Source organism: Natrix helvetica (assembly GCF_964273705.1).
Source record: "Natrix helvetica genome assembly, chromosome: 2".
Taxonomy (NCBI): domain Eukaryota; kingdom Metazoa; phylum Chordata; class Lepidosauria; order Squamata; family Natricidae; genus Natrix; species Natrix helvetica.
The window spans coordinates 136727834-136746344 of NC_138552.1; the positions used below are offsets into that span (position 1 = coordinate 136727834).

At 41.5% G+C, this 18511-nt stretch overlaps 1 protein-coding gene across 1 annotated transcript in view; it reads right to left on the reverse strand.

Annotated features, from left to right (window-relative positions):
• Positions 1–8185: 8185 nt before the first annotated feature.
• SHLD1 (shieldin complex subunit 1) overlaps positions 8186–18511 on the reverse strand; it is a gene marked incomplete at its 5' end in the record, with an annotated part of 56117 nt that continues 45791 nt past the window's right edge. The window contains one exon of the mRNA XM_081943867.1: positions 8186–9353. Within this exon, the coding sequence (XP_081799993.1) occupies positions 8845–9353 (509 nt within the window). The 3' untranslated portion in view covers positions 8186–8844. The remainder of the gene's footprint in view (positions 9354–18511) is intronic.

Here is an 18511-nt window from a genome sequence, read left to right on the forward strand (position 1 = left end):
TCTAATGGAAGGTCTATTTTTAATGTAGCCAACAAAAGGTGTCACACTTAACAAAAGGGATGCATTTACAAAATCTGCAAGGTTCTATGCACCCTTCAGAAACCATATGCTGCAGCGTGTCCCTGTGTTATAAAACGCTGAAAACTGTGAAAGCATAAATAGAAAGGGGAATGACGGTCCTTTTCATTAGAACACACACTGGCAAGAAGAATAGAAACCGCAGTCCCTCGTTTGCTTTATTTTTACCTCTTTTCCCCACGCAGGATCCCTGCCTTGAGATGGGAAGCCATATAAATAGTTCAAATAAAGGCATGGAAATAAATTCTTTCTGCAGCATTGGGGATGATTTATGGACACAGCCAAAAGTATTGGTCCTGTCCTCCCACTTTTTCTCCAAAGAATTCCAATTTGGATGAAATAAATTGAAATTGATACATATAAATAGTATCCGCCGTTCTTTAATCCCTAGTCCATACAGTAGACAGTTTGCTTCAAGTGTTTTCTGTAGCTCCAAAGAAAAGCTGAGTGGGAGAGAACGACAGGGTGCTTTAAATTTATTCAGGACACAATGGCAGCAGATGCTCTCTCTTAGTTGCAGATCATGAGTCCTCCAGATGGATAATATCCCAAAACGTACATCTAAATGATCAAGAATGTTTGAGGAGCAAACATTGGACTGTTCTGAAGTGGCCTGCTATGAGTCCCAATCAGAGGTGGTATTCAGCAGCTTCTGACCAGTTCTGGAGAACCGGTAGCAGGAATTTTGAGTAGTTCGGAGAACCGGTAAATACCACCTCTGACTGGCCCTGCCCCCATCTATTCTCTGCCTCCCGAATTCCAGCTGATCAGGGGGGAATGGGGATTTTGCAGTATCCTTCCCCTGCCACGCCCACCAAGCCATGCCATGCCCACTAAGCCACGCCCACATAACTGGTAGTAAAAAAAATTGAATCCCACCACTGGTCCCAATACAACTTTTATGGGAAGAGCTGAAATTTACCATTGTGAGAAGAAACCCATCCAACCCATTAAAATTGGATAGACTTGTTGAAAAAGGAAAAAAAAAAGCCAGTTGAGAAGTATAGTAATTCAGAGCTACAGAAAGCACTTGGTTGTAATTATTGCCTCAAAAGTGTATGTCACGAAATATTAGGTTAAGGGTACTAATAATTATATCCATGCCAATTTCATTTATTACTTTACATACTCCAAAAGCAAAGTGTCTGATCTATGGACTGTAAAGAATAAAGGTAAAGGTTCCCCATGCACATATGTGCTATTGTTCCCGACTCTAGGGGGCGGTGCTCATCTCTATTTCAAAGCCAAAGAGCCAATGCTGTCCAAAGATATCTCCATGTTCATGTGGCCGGCATAACTAAACACCAAAGGCGCACGGAACACTGTTACCTCATAACAAATAGTGGCTATTTAATTGTATCAGTTTCAACTGATTTACCAGCAAATTAGGATCTTTGGGGAAAAAGTGGATGGGTACCAATATTTTTGGTGGTGTCTGTTGGATATTTGAGGAGAGACAGAGGACAGTCTCTAGAAGCTTTAAAACAGTCTTCCACAACCATTGGTTGGGAATTTGGTGAGCTGTAATTTGACGATCTATACTCTTGCCCCCAGTTGGGGAAAGCTATGTCCCATTTCATTCAGAGAGATATACCTCAACGTGGACAGGCTGAATATTTCAAGTCACATTGGTCAGTCAAGGAAAAGTTGTGAATGGTGAATGAGTTGTAAAATTCACAATGCACCTAAAATACAGTGCGCTAACCCGCAAATAAACAAGTCCAGGATTGCACTGGAAGAATTTTAATTTCATTTTCTTGTATTCTTCTAGTTTAAAACAATGCTTTTTGCTTTGTCACTGATAGTGAAAGGAACACATTTTTACAGGGATGATTCATAGGTATAAAATTTCCAAGAGGTGTGCTTGTTTTCTAAACTTTCAAAGTGACTCCAGGAATATCTAATCAGGGGATGGAACCACAATGAACTAACAGATCCCTCCTCAAACTTCAGTTTAAGTGTGGGAAGGAAGCCCTGCCACTAGATTAGAGGTAATTTGATAGTAAAGGAATTTAGGAGATAGAATACCTTAGAACTGCAATGGCGAACCTATGGCAAGCGTGCCATGGGTGGTATGCAGAGCCACTTGTTAGAGCAAGCGAGGCGTTGTCCTGTCAGCTCCAGCGCGCATGCACGAACTGGCCAACTGACCGCCCTTCTTTTTTGGCCTTTTTTCACCCTTTGGAGGCTTCCCTGAAGGCTCCGGAATGCGAAAAACCACCCAATGCGCAAATTTTAAGTTCGGGAATGGACTTCCAGTTTGTGCGTTGGGCCATTTTCCGCACTCAGGAGCCTTCAGGGAAGCCTCCTGAAGGTTCCAGAGGGCGAAAAACGGCTGTACGGGCAACCTGGAAGTTTGGGAATGGTGACTTCCAGTTTATCCGTAGGGACGTTTTTCGTCCTCCAGAATCTTTAGGGGAGCCACCTGAAGCCTACGGAGAGCCTCCTGGGGAGGTGGGGGAGGCTGTTTTCACCCTCCTCCATCTCCTAGAAAGCCTCTGGAGCACGGGGAGAGCAGAAAATGGCCCCAGCCCAAAAGTGGGGGGAAGGGCAGGGGTCACATGCATAGCATTATGGGTGTGGGCATGCCCGCACACGACCCCCTATACCCCCCTGCTTTTGGCACGCAATCCAAAAAAGGTTAGCCATCACTGCCTTAAAACTTCAGCAGAATCTAAATTAACTCACACATTTTGTAATTAAGTCTTGTCTATGATGGAAAACAGGCCAAGAACGCCTGAAAAAAGACATCTAATCACATATTTTACCTTCATAAAACCATATGTGAGATCCCTATTTTTTTATTAGATCTCTAAAAAGATATTTGAAGAACTAATAAAAATGTAATGTATTGCTTTGTTATATAATTTTTAAAACAGGCTTTTGTTTTCTTCGAAAGAATCCCAATGGATAGACATTACTTTTGCTTGTGTTGTTGCATATATTATTTTGCCAATACTTTCAAGTATGAACTACTGAGAGAAGTCTCATGATTTCCAATGATTGGCTCAGTTATGACTAGTGTAATAAAAATTTGATAACAGTACATTCCTGAATGGAAAATGGAATTTTCCCTTTAGATACAAACACTACATTGGTCTTCTGTTTGAGACCAAAAGGACAATACTATCGTATGTGACAAACTGCATCATCTCCAGCATAATATAATGCCCTCTTAATATAAGCAAATTTAAACATAAGAAGCAAATTTGTATCTCCTGTTCTGGATATTATCTGAATCATAACTATACAAATAATATTTCTATATTTATTTTAAACATTTCACAAATTTTACTGATTTATATATCTTGAATAAATTTGATTTGACATAACTTCTCTATATATTTAGAAATAGTCAGAGGGCTATTTATACCATGAGATTGATGGAGTTTTTTTTTTTTAAAGTTGATATTAATTTTTTAAGCAACACAATTGAAACCAATTTGGAAAAGTATTCCTTTCTCTATTAATAATGCCGATGAAGTGAGCCCAATGAGTGTAAGACCTCAGTTCTACTACACAAAGCAGCACAGTGTTGGAGAATAGGGGAAGGACTGAACTGCTGAGGACTTCAAGAATTCAGAACTGTGAAATTGGAACGGTATCCAAATCTCCAGCAGATTCTCACTACTAAGGAGGACTTCTTCTCGGTCATCACCTATTAAGCATGACAAGGATAACCTAGTTAAGAGATTTCTGGTGGACACAATTGTCAGTGTGTGTTAACCTTGACTCAAGCCCTAAATTGTAAGGGGTTTTGAAAGGTAAGCACCAGCACTTTGAATTGCATTCTGCCCTTCTAGCAGAAAAGATCTTGGCTGTTTTTTTAAGCACAGTCATTAAACAATGCTACAACACACTCTAGAGAAGGTTCTGATGCTTGGAAATACAAAGGCAATGGAAAAAGAGGCCATATGGAAGACAAAGAAGGACAGAAACACCACTGCTATAATAAGCTTACAAAAATTCAAAGAAGCAGTTACTGGCAATTCTGGAAAAAATTAAATCTATTGAGTCACAGAGAATTGAAAGTAACTGAACAACATTGTTGCTGAAATAAATGCTCCAGAAAGTTCAGCATGTCTAACTGATAATATACCTAATAATTGTTTTCTTTGGAATTTGGCAATAAAGGTTCACTTGGCTGTGTGTACCTCTCATAACTTACACTCACGGTTCGGTAGCAATGTGAGCGTGCGCATGTGCAGAGCATCAAAAACGGATGTGATGACAGCTGGCCGGAGCCTGTTATCGAGCATACCTGCAAAGGTAAGTAGAGAAGCGAGGGGGGGAGAGAAATTCATTGTGCCATATGATTTAGATTAGCTAGAAAGCAGGAAATCTTGCTTTCTAACTAATATAAATCATGCATCACAGGTGATAGTCGGAAAACCAGTTCACCAGAACCAGTAACATATTTTTTACTACTGGTTCGGGCAAATTACTACCGGTTAGAGCGAACCGGTCCAAACTGGTAGCATTTCACCCCAGGTAGACCTCAACTCACAATTCGTTTAGTGACCATTCAAAGTTACAATGATACTGAAAAAAAATGATGTAGGCATCTGGCAACTAGGTCAAAACTCCTTGAAGGATTGATTGGAGTTACCATATCTGGACTGCAAGAAGCAGAACACCACCAGATGCCAGCAAAGAAATACCCCCCTCCTTATATATACCAAAATGTCTCCCTCCTAGAAGTTGCCTGTATTCACAAAGCTGAGGTATGATAGCCCTAAGAAAAATGAACTCTCATTGTAAACATCAAATAAATTCTTTGTATGAGCCGGTGAACAGAACACCACTGTCTCTTTAAAGTTAAGTTCCCCAAAGAAACAGAATTACACTGAAACCCAACAGCCAAAATAGCTTTCAAAGGCATGTTATATTGATAGAAATTTATTGGGTTAAAATTGTTCAGGTAGATAGCCCCAAGATACTTCACTAAAAAAAAAACCTTTCCTTTTTGCCCTCATAATAGGTTGTCACAGGTTCCAATTTAGACCTAATTTTATCATTAAAGTTGTGGAATAATGAAGGCCTAGTGTAGGCCATTCAGTGGAACTATATCAGTGGAAAAGATGTTAGTCTAAGCCTGAAATGGCGAACCTATGGCACTTGTGCCAAAGGCGGCACGCAGAGTCATATTTGCCGGCACAGTAGCCGTCAGCTCCAGCATGCATGCGCGTGCCAGCCAACTGATTTTCAGCCTTCCAGAGGGCTGGGCGAAGCCGTTTTCGCCCTCCCCAGGCTTCAGAAAAGCTTCCAGAGTCTGGGGAGGCCAAAAAACAGGACCAACGGGACAATCGGAAGTTCATTTCCAAATTTGCGGTTGGGCTGTTGGGCTGTTTTCCCCCTTCCCCGGGCTTCAGGAAAGCCTCCGGAGCCTGGGGAGGGCAAAAAACTGGTCCAACCCAAAGTTCGGAAACAATCTGTTTCCGCCTTCCGGAGGGCTTCAGGGGGCCTGGGTGAGGCCGTTTTTGCCATCCCCAGGCTTTAGGAAAGTCTCCGGAGCCTGAGGAGGGTGAAAACTCCCCCCTGCGTGGGGTTTCATGCACACATGTGCAGACGGGTGGGGCACACCTGTGCGCACAATAGCGTGTGCACACACATTTTTGGTACGCCTTTAGAAAAAGATTAGCCATCACTGGGTTCCTTTTAATGAGGTATTCTTGAATGCCTCAGATTCAGATCTTATACATAAAAATACCTAAAAGCATATTTCCATGGGCCATTCCCTGGATCTTACATCATGTGGTTTCATCAGCATATTTACACTGTCTGCTAGGTGTGTAAAGGCGAAGGGAATATAATATCTTCAATTTATATCATGTTAGCTGATGCATGCCTGAAACGTAGAACTCAGTATTCAAGCAGCATATTTTAAAATAGCAAGATCAGTTATTTTCCCAGGGGGAGAAATCTCTTTCTATGCATACATTCCCAAATATGAATTAGGCTTATTTATTTATATTTCACAGTTCTTAACTGCCCATCTCCCTCACCTTTAGCAAGGAGCTTTGAGAAGGGTACAGTTTGGACTTCCGGTTCCGGCGGCTACGGCGACGGGCAAGCCTTTGCCCGCTCCTGCTCTCCCGGTGGGCTTCCCCCGCTTCTGGGGGGGCACAGGACGCCCCGGAGAGTCGTCCTGCCGAGGGAGCAGCTCGCGGAGAGTCCTGGCATCCACGGCGGCTGGTGGGGGCTTCTCCGCTTCGCTCTAGGCACCGGGGAGCAGTCTCGGAGGGCGCGTCAGCGTCTCGCTCCATGCCGATCGGACAACGCACTTTTGAAGGAAGCAGTGGCGGTATGGTGAGAGGCTTCCTTTCTTCATTCCCTCTCTTTTGAATTGATGGACTTTTCAGCGTTTTTTTTAAAAGTTAACTTTCGGATTCTTGCTGGAGGTGCGGCTAGAGGGAGGGGGAGTTTCCCCCCCCCTTGGACAAGCGGCTTGAGAAGATTTTGCTTTCGCCCCCAGGGGAAGGAGGAGGGGGGAGAGCCAACTAATGATGCCTCACCCCTGTAAAAGTGACTTTCATTGGATTTAGTTCCAGAACTTATGGGTGAACTGAGAACTTGCTGAACTTTTAAAACTTTGTTATGCCTCTGAGCCCAAAGCTGGCAGGGCAAGATGGCACACTTCCGTTGTCTTCATGAACTGTGAAACCTGACTCCACCTTTAAAATTCAGGCTTCCGGTCTTTGTCTCCGTGTCACCCAGAAGAATCTCTTGTGGATTGCTATTTCCTGACCTCCCTGGAGAGAAAATTTTTTCTCTATTGCTAGACTGACTAAAGAAACTCCCAGCTGCTTGGATCTTCTGCCTCCTGAACTCGTCTGCCTGCTCTACTCCCTCAGCTGTCCAGTCTCTACACTGACTGATCTCTCTGCTTTATAAACTATGTCGCCAAAAAGACCACCACCTGGAAAACCTGGCTTTGCTACTTCTGCACCGACATCTGCAACATCCAGTCCTGCCACACAGTCAAAGATTACAGAACTGATGCAACCTAAGAGTACAGAGATGGATTTGCAACAAATGCTTCAGCAACTCATACAGGGCCAGGAAGAAATTAAGAAACAATTAAAGGAAATGAAGGAAGAAATTAAAGAGAATCAAGTCAAATTTATAAGAACTCTCAGAGACTGGACCTTGTGGAGGGTGGGGTGGCGGAGGCGAGGGGAAGGGTAGAAGCTTTGCAGAAGGGTAACAAAGAACTTGATATCCAACAAATGAAAACAGAATTTGAGAGAATGTCCTTTTATCTTAGATTTCAAAATGTTATAGAAGCAGATGGGGAAAACATAAGGGACATCATGACTAATATTTTAGCTGAATATATACACAAAGATAAACAACAGATGGAATGGGAGATAGACCTGGTCTATAGAGTGAACTCAGCATATGCTAGAACACACAATGTACCCAGGGAGGTCCATATCAAATTTCTTAGGAAAAGCACAAGAGACATAATTCTGGGTGTACAAAGGGGGCAAGCATTGACATATCACGACAGGGAGATAACCATCTTGAAGCAGATCCCCAAAAAAATTAGGGAGAAAAGGAAAAATTATTCGCAATTGGCGAATAAATTATACCAGAAAGGGGTGTGGTTTAGATGGTTGATGCCTGAAGGGATGCTGATATTCTGGGAGGAGACAAGAATCAGAATCAATACACCCATAGAGGCTCAGGCCTTTATGGAAAAAAATAAAGCGAACCTTGAAAAAACAGAAGACTCTTCAATGGTCACACAGGACACGGGAGGGGCCGGAGCTCTGCCAGCGGAGGGAGAAGGGGCAACACTAAGAAAGCTCAGATCACAAAGATGAATAAGAAAATCACATTGTTATAAACAGACCGAAAGTAATAATGAAATTATATCTAGACTATCATAATATATAAGCTGATTGAATTTTTTTTATAGAATTAATATGCTGATTTCATACGATTTTGTATTAATGTTTTATACATAGATGTATTTTATGAGTTTGGAGGGAGGGGGCGTCTGCCATACTTGCAACTGCCAAAATTTGTATACCATTCCACCTACCCTTTTCCTTATAAATGTTTTAAAAAACCAATAAATTTTTTTGGAAAAAAAAAAAAAGAGAAGGGTACAGTTTAATCAATAAAGTTAAGCATTACAAACAAAATAAGTAAAGATTGAAAAAATTAAAAATATATAAAACAATAAAATTACATTACAAAAGTAATTACAATAAAACTACAAAACATAAAGTGTTCCAAGATGGGGAGATTAGCAGGTTAATCTATTAGCGCAAGGAGAGCAACCTGTCACCTCATAGATGTGAATTTCGACTCCTATTAGTTGAAGCACCATAGGATAATACGAAGGATTACATTTAGGATCATAAGGAACTGTATCAACAGGCTATACCATATATTGCTGGTTTCTCCATTAGGACAAGGCTGTTCTTTGCAAAGCTTATCTCCTCTCATGAATTCATTTAGAAGTAGAAGCAATTATTTCTAGCTTTATGTTTTAACCTGAAAGCCTGTTAGTTTTCAAACAGAACATTTTCAAATCCAGTTCTATTCTCAGAAGAAAAGGAATTATTAATATTGGACATAATCAAGTCTGAGTCTCAAGCTTTTTTTTGCGTACAGAAAAGGTACTCTTCAGTCACCGACATGAGGAATAATTAAGAGCAATTGCTTTATGACATTTTGCAATTCAATCATGCGCCTTCTTTATATTCTTGGTTCTATCAAGTTGTTATTTTAGAAATACGCTCAGGGTCAGCATCATTTCAGTTCATTCTGTTTTAAAATAAATCGAAAGACATCATCCGAGAGTCCAGGGATTGCTTTTCCTTTCTCAGAATTAGCATCGGCACTGACCGGAGTCAAAAGGCAGAAATGGTTGCCGAGAGGCTGGGGAAAGATTTTATTCTCCTCTCTGTTCAAAACCAGTTGAGCGATTTGGAGATTCTTCACTATATATTTCATTCCCTCCTTGCCTGCAAGATCTGCAGTCTTAAGGGACAGACACTGTGAAGTTGATTCATATCTTGGACTCCCTCCAGATGGCTTCTTCTGGCACAAAGTCCTGTAGAATGCATCCAGAGATTTTCTAAGGGTGGATTCCCCTTCTCCCCTTTGCTCAGGAACTTCAATTTCACTCCATTGAAGGTGTTCTGTGTTCTCACAGCTGGCAGACTCTCTCCTTTCATAGAGGTAAGGCCACTGAGTGAGGGTGCCTTTGGCATCTGGCCCTGGGAGATACTGATTGTTGGGTTCTGTCAGGAAATAATCTGGAAACAAGAAAAATCAAATGGAAAAAGCTGATCAGGGAATGTGATCCAATAACCAGCATATTATGCTTGTGCATGGTCCATATTCTAACCCATAACCAGCCAGATAATGACAATTTTTGAAGCAGAACTCCAGTTTAACATTCCCTTTGGACCAAGTGGGAACAAGCTATCCACTCAGTGGGCAAGAGAGCATTCATACATTTCATGTGTAAAGTTTGGACACCTCTGAGCTTACCATTGCCATGAAGATGGATAGAAAGAATTTCCTAAATTGGCCAATTCGAAGGCCTGAGTCAACAGGAAACCACAAGTCCCATATGTACCGGTAGAAAATAAAATGCTGCTTCACAGACCCAGAAGGTACCCAACCAGTCTACTTTGAAGGAAGGAGAAGCACAGAGATAGCAATGGGTGCCACATAATTCTTGAGGGTCATTGTGGAATGGTGTTATCTCCAGCTTCACCCTCCATTACAGGAGTTTATGAAGTCACATAAAACAAAGATAAAACACTGCATTGAAAGGTTAGGGTTAGGGCATAGCATTTTACATTTGTCTTGCAGGCAACAAGAGAGACCAATTGTTGCCTTCCGGCAGAAGATGTCTTCTGAATAGTTTTTATCCCAGAGCTATAATTGCACTCAACAATGAATTAAAGGGCCACCATCAATGAGCTGTTGGACAGCATTACTTGGTCTGTTGTGTGGATGCTTGGGTGGTTTAAGGGCTGGGAATTTTTGGTGGTGGTGAGGTGTTTGGGGGTTGTCATGTGTGGTGGGCCTGGTCTCTGGGTGTTATGTGAATTTCATTGTATGGGTATACTGTGTATATACGTACAGTGACAATAAACTAAGCAAAGATAAACAAGGTAGACCAAATGCCCATGCAATTTATTAATTGAAAGTCAGTTTAGTGTAGTGGCTAAGACACCAGGCCAGAAGGTGGGAGATTGTGAGTTCAAGTCCCACCTTAGCCATGGAAGCCAGTTGGGTGATGACCTTGGGCCAGTTGCTCTCTCCCTCTCAACCTAACCCACATCACAGGGTTGGGGTTGTGAGGAAAATAGGATGAGGAAAGTGTGTTGGACATGTCCGCCTTGAGTTATTAGTAAAAATAATAAAGGCGGTATATAAACAAATAAATACAAATTTCATATGCGATCCTATTCTATGACCAATGTTTATTATGCCACCAGGGATCAGCAGTCTTTCTAGGCTCTCAACAACATTTAGAGACATTCTTTCTCTGTGCGGGTCTTGCACATCTGGCTTAAACTCTTTTCTGTCATCAAATCATCCACTGCAAAATGAAATTTTACTCTGGATTTGCTAGGAGTCCTTTTATTACTTGAACGCTGTAGCTGAAAAGTTATGAGCTTCCCTGGGGAAATAAAAGGCTTAGAAATAGTCATTTTTGCCCTCTCAAAATGCAGATGATTCACTTAATAAAACTAAAAAGCAGTGCAATGTAGGAACACTGCCAGCAGTTAGAACGTTTTTATGTTTTATAAAATTATACACTTTGCAAAGAAAGGAACCATTGGTGAGCTATTTGATTGCAGATATAATGACCACATTCAGGTTGACTGCACTATTAGTAAACTAGCAGTTTGCTTAGTTTCCACTAAACCAATTATGTCAGTTTATATGCAGCAACAGCATTCAAATTATATGTTACATTTAGCTATGTCTAATTTTCTCCACAAATAAGTGAATTGCCTAAGCAAACTGAAATGTTCATTAATACACTAAAAGGGAAAACTGTTATTTAACAATTACTCTATGACTTTGTTGTGTTTTTCAAAATTGCACCTATCTCTCCATTGCTATTTTTCTTACAGAAAGGGAATATGGATGCCAGGATAGAGAACAGTCATCCTAGCACCAATCCAGTAAGTGGCTCACTGCCAATACACCCTCTGTTGCTCTCTCTGCCAATTACTTTCCTGCTGCTTAATTAACCTAAGTTTTAAAGTGATTTACATGTCTGGAGCCTCCCTCTTCTCCCATTCAAGAAAGGAATATGGTACAGACATGGCTCTAATGTTTTTTTCTTCTTCTCCTCCTCCTTCTGGTTTTTAATCGTCTTGCCCGATGAAGACATTTTTGTTTTGCATCGGTTCATCTTCAGTTCGGATAATAAATATCTTCTATTGATTTCCCCCCTCCTTACAGATGTTTGTTAGGGAGCAGTGACACAGACAGCTTTAAGGTTCCATGGTATGAAAGATTAGCCCATCTCTCCTTCCCCATCTTTCTTCTGTAGCTAGTACAATGTAGGCCAATATAATCCAGAGAGCAAGGGAGATGGGATGGGATAGGCCCTCAACACTCTAAAGACTTATGAATTACAGGGTTGTGTTTTTTTAAGGAAAAGTGTGCACAATGGGCATAATAACTTCAGCAAAATAAACCCTATATCAAAATGCTGGTGTTTCTCAAACTTCATAATTTTAAGATGGGTGGACTTCAAGTACCAGAATTCTTTAACTAGCCATGAAGTCTACCTATCTTACTATGTCAAGGTTGAGAAACCCTGGTCTGATATATACTGAAAAATGTATCAGAGCACACAGTGTACACAGTTAAAAGTTTAGAAGAGCCTATTAAGCTGGTCAGAGGTGAACAAGCAAAGATAACAGCCTAGGTCCATCTTAATTGTCAGATATCTTTTCCCCTCCCTTAGTTCCCCTCCTTTTATTCCTCCAATATGTAGGACTCCATCATTAATGCCAACCCAGCATTTCCAGCTGCTTCATCCATCTTCAATGGGAAAACTTCTTGTGAGAAACAATTCTCAGATTCTCCTCAGAAGTCACTGTATCAGTGAGATTGGCGCCATAGAAATTTAATAAATAAATAAAAACTAGCTCACAGAATTTGTTTGGGCATCTGCAAGGACACTGAACAGCAAGGAGCAAACCATAGCTGAATGTAGACTGTCACATACAGGTATGACTCAACTTACAACAGTTCATTTAGTGACTGTTCAAAGTTACAACAGCACTGAAAGAAGCAACTTATGAGCATTTTTCACATAACCTTTGTACCATCCCTGTGATCGTATGCTCAAAATTTAGATACTTGACAACTGACTCATATTTATGACAGGTGCAATGTCCTGGGGTCATGTGATCACCATTTGTGACCTTCTGACAAGTAAAAGTCAATGGGGAAGCCAGATCCACTTAATAACCATATTACTAATTTAAGAATTGTAGTGATTCAATTAGTAACTGTGGTAAGAAAAGTTGTAAAATGGGACAAAATTCACTTCACAAATGTTAGCAACAGAAATTTTGAGCCCAATTGTGGTCAAGGACTACTTGTAGAGGATCTGTCTTTGTTTCAAATCCTTAAACCTTGTATAAAATTTCACTTTGATTTTGTGCATCGCTTCCAGTCCTACTCCAGCCATACGTACATAAGACAATTTGAGAAGAATAGATTTACCACATCCTTGCCAGTTCTTGTTTTCCAAAATAAGTACTCCTTTCTCTTGAGTTTCCAGCATATATATGAAACTGAGTTTCTTTGCTCTTTGTTTCGTACTTACCAATTATGAATCTGTATCACCCAAGATTATAAAGCACAACAAAAAAGTCATTACAAGTTCTGGCTTTTGAAAATTTGTGATTTTAATAAAGAACAATGCGGGCTGATAAGCCTAATTGGATCTGGCAGTATTTACACTGCTAAAAGCATGGTGGTTCCTAGGCAAATCTTAGAAGATCACTGAGAAGAGCAAAAATAAATTGTGTGCTTGATTTTAGGCCCGGTTGTTTGAATAAAAGGATAAAAAGTCCTGAAATGGCAGTTTGCACTAAGTTGTCTATCAAATTCTGAGACTCACAGAAAGTCCTGGTGATATTGTACCTTTTCTTACTTGTCAGATTTCAAAACCAGATCAGGCTGGTTTTGAAAAAGTTCTCCAATTTTCCCCTCTGCTTGACCTTTTTCTTATTTCTTTTGGTAATATTTTCAGTCTGAGCTTTTGTTTTCTTTTAACAAAAATAAATAAATAAAAATGTAGGAATTCCTTTTACCACAGACAAGTGCACACGTTTTTGTTCCCTATTCTGATTTTTCCTACAGGTCTGCAAACAAATAAAAAATAGAAGTAGGGAACTGACTCCAGAATCACCTTAAACATATCAGCAAGAGCAATTTAAAGAAGCAATTAGAAAAAAAGTACTAATTATTATTGACCCTGGCTCTTAAGATATGACTGTTGAGTATTTTTTCAGACTGTAAAGATTGCTTTTCAGGTGTTTACAATCCATCTCCCAGGTCTAATAAGTAGTTGCAAGTATTAGGCGTTGCTAAATACTTATCTGCTCTTTAACAGCCCTCAAGTCAGCTTTTTAGCTATATTAGAAGAAGCTTCCATGCCATAAATGTCCACCAAACCTAGTTTTTGCAGCCTCGGGGGCCTCTTCTAATTATGGATGCCTGAAAATTGGAAATGGTGAGTTTTTTGAACTAGGAAACACACTAAAAAAACTAGTCTATGGCCTGAAACCAGCTTTAAAACACAAGAAACACTGCTCCCAGTCCTAAGAAAACAAAAACACCAGCTCTTCCATTGTCACCTTCATCTCTCCCACGTCAAGACAAGCCCTCAGCACATCCTGTGGCTCCATTAATAAACATTGTCTTCCAAATCCTCCAAGCTTTCCATTTCAAGTATACAGAGGAGAGTTATAAGTGATAGTACTGTACTTTTATTTCAAAGCAAAAGGAAGTAATCATCATAGCCCTTGTTTTTTCCCCCAATGAACTGGAGGGTTCATTGAGGAACACCATTCATAATTGGGAAGAGAAAACAAATCTCAATCTGAAGTAGATAAAACGAAATTTTCTTTGAAACCCTCATCCAAATTACATCCTACAACAGCGTTTTTTCAATCTTTTCGGCTTTGTGGACAAGGGGAGGAGAGGAGAGGAGAGGAGATGGTTCTGTGTGAGTGATGGGTGAAGCTGGGTAAAGCTCATGAGAATTGGGGCTGCCTTTTGCAGAGCCCCATCTTGTAGCTCTTTTTCAAGCCAAATCTTGTATAATTTATTGGAACGTGACAAGTAGGCCAGCATTTCATATAAACTTGAAAGCTTGTTCAAAGGACGCCCTGTGGCCTAGCCACGGCTATTAAACAACAAACAGCCTAGGAGCTGAGTCAACTCACAATGTGGCTATTAAAAGGACATCATAGCCTGAACCTCCTCGTGCTTTGAACTTTCTCCGATTAATTGCAGGCTTTGATCTCCTGCATGTGCACTTTGCCACTCTTTAGGAAGGCTGGGCCATAATAAAATAGAGCCTATATCTTTGGAGGTGGAGGCTATGGGCACAACTCTGTAAACATAAAAGAAGAATGAAATTAATCATAGCAAAGATCTCGTTGGTCCAGCACCCTTGCCTCTGAAAAGGCTACAGCATGACACAATTGTATAACTTCTACTATTCATGTTTCCCAGCAACAGATATTCAGAAGCATAAAGCTTCTGACATTACAGAAAATATCATATAGCCAAGATGACTAATAGTCATAAATCAACATATAAAGGCTGAAAGAGAAGACAAAACTGAATCTCTCTCTCCTCTCCACCCCAACCCTCAATTATTTTCAGCCAGATTTTCCTGATACATGGTGCAGTAAGAAAAAAGATGTATCACACACCATTTAAAAGCTTGTTCCATAATGATTTTGGGGGGAAAAATTTCCCTTGGAAGAAAAACATGGAGTGAGGTGATCCAGGGATCAGTACAACCTTTATAAATTATCTGGAACCAAGAGTGAGTAGTGAGCTGGCCAAACAATTCAGGTATTGTAAGGAGATCCAAAATTATATTTCTAAATTAAATGAATGGGCACCCTCCTTCTCAAAATATGTCACATGTAAACAATGGGGTTCAGGGAGCTCTTTGAAAACAGCTGACAATATGACAATCAAGGATCACAAACACGTAAAATGTTAAAACATGTCAATCAAGGCAAAACATTGTGTCTGTTAGCTGAGCACTGTTACCCTAAATTAGTTTTCCTTAACCAGGAGGTGTTCTACAGATAACTTCCCTAATTTAACGCATTTTGGCTCATGCTAGTTAGGTTTGTTTGTAAGCCACACATATGGAGGGCAATGGTTAATGGAGAAAAACAGACTAAGGGTCTATCTACAGTAGTTCAGCATCTTGCAGGGCCCATCTAGATACATTTGGAATACAGGTAGTTTTTGTCAAGAGTTTTTTTTTTTTGTTGTTGTTGTTCCAGCAGCACATCCAGCAAGCACACAAGTAAATGAACTTCAGCAGGATTCAATTATATATAAGAAACTTTTTTATATACAATACCATACAGCAGAATTCAGCCTACAATATCAGGAACACAGAAGCAATATTCATAGAAGCAAGTCATCACAGAGTAGAGAGATACAGAGGCTAACATTGTACAGAGGCTGAAAAGTTACAGAGGTCAAACCAACCTTTATACACAGTTCAGCAAGTCTAAGCCATGCCCAGACTCCAAACTGTCTCTTATGGCCCCATACAAAGAAAACACTATGTTCCAGTTTCCAAACAGTCCCCATTGGCTGACCTGTTAGCATTTCTATCCAAACAGTCCCCATTGGCTGACCTGTTGCATTGTCTATCCAAACAGTCCTCATTGGCTGACCTGTTGCCACGTCTATTCCAATCTATGAACATACTCTGACAGTCTTCTTGACTTACAACCATTCGTTCAGCCACTGTTAAAGTTACAGCAGCATTGAAAAAGTGACTTTCCACAAGTTCTTGTACTTATAAACGTCACAGCATTCCCATGGCGATGTGATCAAAATTTAGGTGCTTGGCCAAAGAATGTATTAACAACGGTTGAAGCGTCATGGGATCATGCAATTGCCATTTGCAATCTTCCCAGCTGGCTTCTGACAAGCAAAGTCAATGAGGAGAAAGGTGGATTTGCTTAACCATCACATGATTTATGTAACGAATGCAGTGATTTCCTTAATAACTCTGGCCAACAGGTTATAAAATCAAGCGTGACTAACTTAACATCTGCCTTGCTTAGCAACAGAAATTCCGGTCCCAGCTGTGGTCATAATTCGAGGACCCACCTGTAATCAAAAGCATGAAAGGAAAGGAAGAGCAACAGCCTTTCTTCACTAACATTTCCCTGTATCTGATAGTTACAGTTATGCTATGATTCAGAAGAGAACACATCAGCCATCAGGATTTATAGAGATCAGGATGGTCAGCCAACCTGCTAATCTCACACTGTATCCGTCGAAAGTGGTGATCATCACTGTATCTCGTCTCAATAATATATACAGAGCATTTTCCTGTTATTGTGGAGACAGCAGCCAGACTGGGTATGCTCCGTCCATTAACCAATCGGACTGAGTCTACACGTATGATGTCATCGGGCCCTTGTGGCTCCTCCCGAGTTTCAGACTCAGTCCAACCTGGACTGGCTGTGATCATTGATCTCTCCTCCAAATTATTTAATTATATCTTTAATTGGTGAATTTTTCCAAAAAAAATTGTTGTTCCTTTAGATTGGTTCCTTAAATAATCCTTTATTCTATAAATTGGAGGGAAATTCAAAACTGATCTCTGGCTGCCTCTACTCAGCCGTGTGATTGCCTGCAGCCACGAGTTGGCTCAGGAAGTCTGCCTTGCAATCAGATTGCAAGGCTCACGAGCTACGGCTCCACGGCTGTTTCCCCGCGGCGCTCTTTGATTCTGGGCACTTGGAGGGATGTGTGACCGGCCGTTTTACGCACAGCGGTTCTAGGAGAGTCCGGTGGCCATTCTGCAGATCGCCTGGCCACTCTTAGTATCGGCGGCCATTTTGCAGGTCGGAAAAGCCAGCGAAGATAGCGGCGGCCATTTTGACGCTCGGAAAAGCCTCAGAGAAAAAAAATCAGCCATTTGGACCCTTTAAAAAAGGCGCGAACTCTACAGCAGCCGTTTGGAGTGCCCAGCAACACGGGATCACCCCAGGTGGACCGGATCAGCAGCGCCTGGCCAACAAACGGGTGAGACCATTGCCTATCTTATTGGGGTGTTGATTTATGTTTGGGGAAATGGCTGATCCAGCTATGGATACGAATGCAGGACTAGAGGAGGCAGGGTCATCAGGGGCAAAGAGCAGCAGAAAGAGGCAAGCCAAAGAGGCCCCTTCCTCAGGAGTAAACCCCAAGGTCTCTAAAGCGACTACCAGGGCAGAAGAGTGCAGGCAGAAGGCCCTTGAGAAAGAATTTCAGAGGGCCCAAAACAACAACATAGTCTAACGGCCCAGCCCTTCCTCCCTCCCTTCGAGGATCAACAAGTGGCGTCCCCAGCTCCACCTGTCTTGCCTCCCATGGGCCCTGACACACACACACACCCAGAAGGGGAATTGTCTTCTTTGGAGTCCTCGTCTTCGATGGAACCTGACAACAGAGGCAATTTATTTGATGTCCCTCTCAATAGGGAGCGCACCTTTGAATAGGCTTCCCTCCCAGTTACACATGGTTCTGGGTCCCCCCACACCAAGTACACCTCTTCCGCTGATATGGCAACCATCATTGCTGAAATCATTAAACAGGTCATGGCTGCTGACCTACAACAGCAACCTCAACCTGCTCCATCACGTGGCCATAAGCATAAATCTTCTGCTGCGGTCAGCAACCTGATCCCTCTGCCTCTACTTTTCAGGCCTCAATTGGTGGGGAGCAAGATAACCTGCGGGACTCAGACCTGTCTGATGATGAGGTGGTCACTCCAGATACCCCTACCTTTACCGGATTATTCAAAACTGATGGTTTCAAGTCCCTTCTACTTAAGGCCATTAAAGGTGCTAACTTACCATCTTCTGCTTCAGCTTCTACTTCACAGGATAAACTGGCAGAACCAGCTTCAACTACGGTCCCAGTGCCCCATTCACCAAACCAATGGTGGAAAAAGAGGTGATCCCTGTTCCCAAGATATTCCTGAACGTCATCCAGAAGCAGTGGGAGTCTCCAAGCACGGGCCCACAGCCGACCAACCTTGACAAACGTCTCTACAACATTGCACCAGATCTCACCAAGTTCTTCGAGACTCCCCCAGTGGACGCACCGGTTGCAGCCCTGTCTTCACCTACTGTGGTCTCTGGAGCCCCTGAGGAGGCTCTCA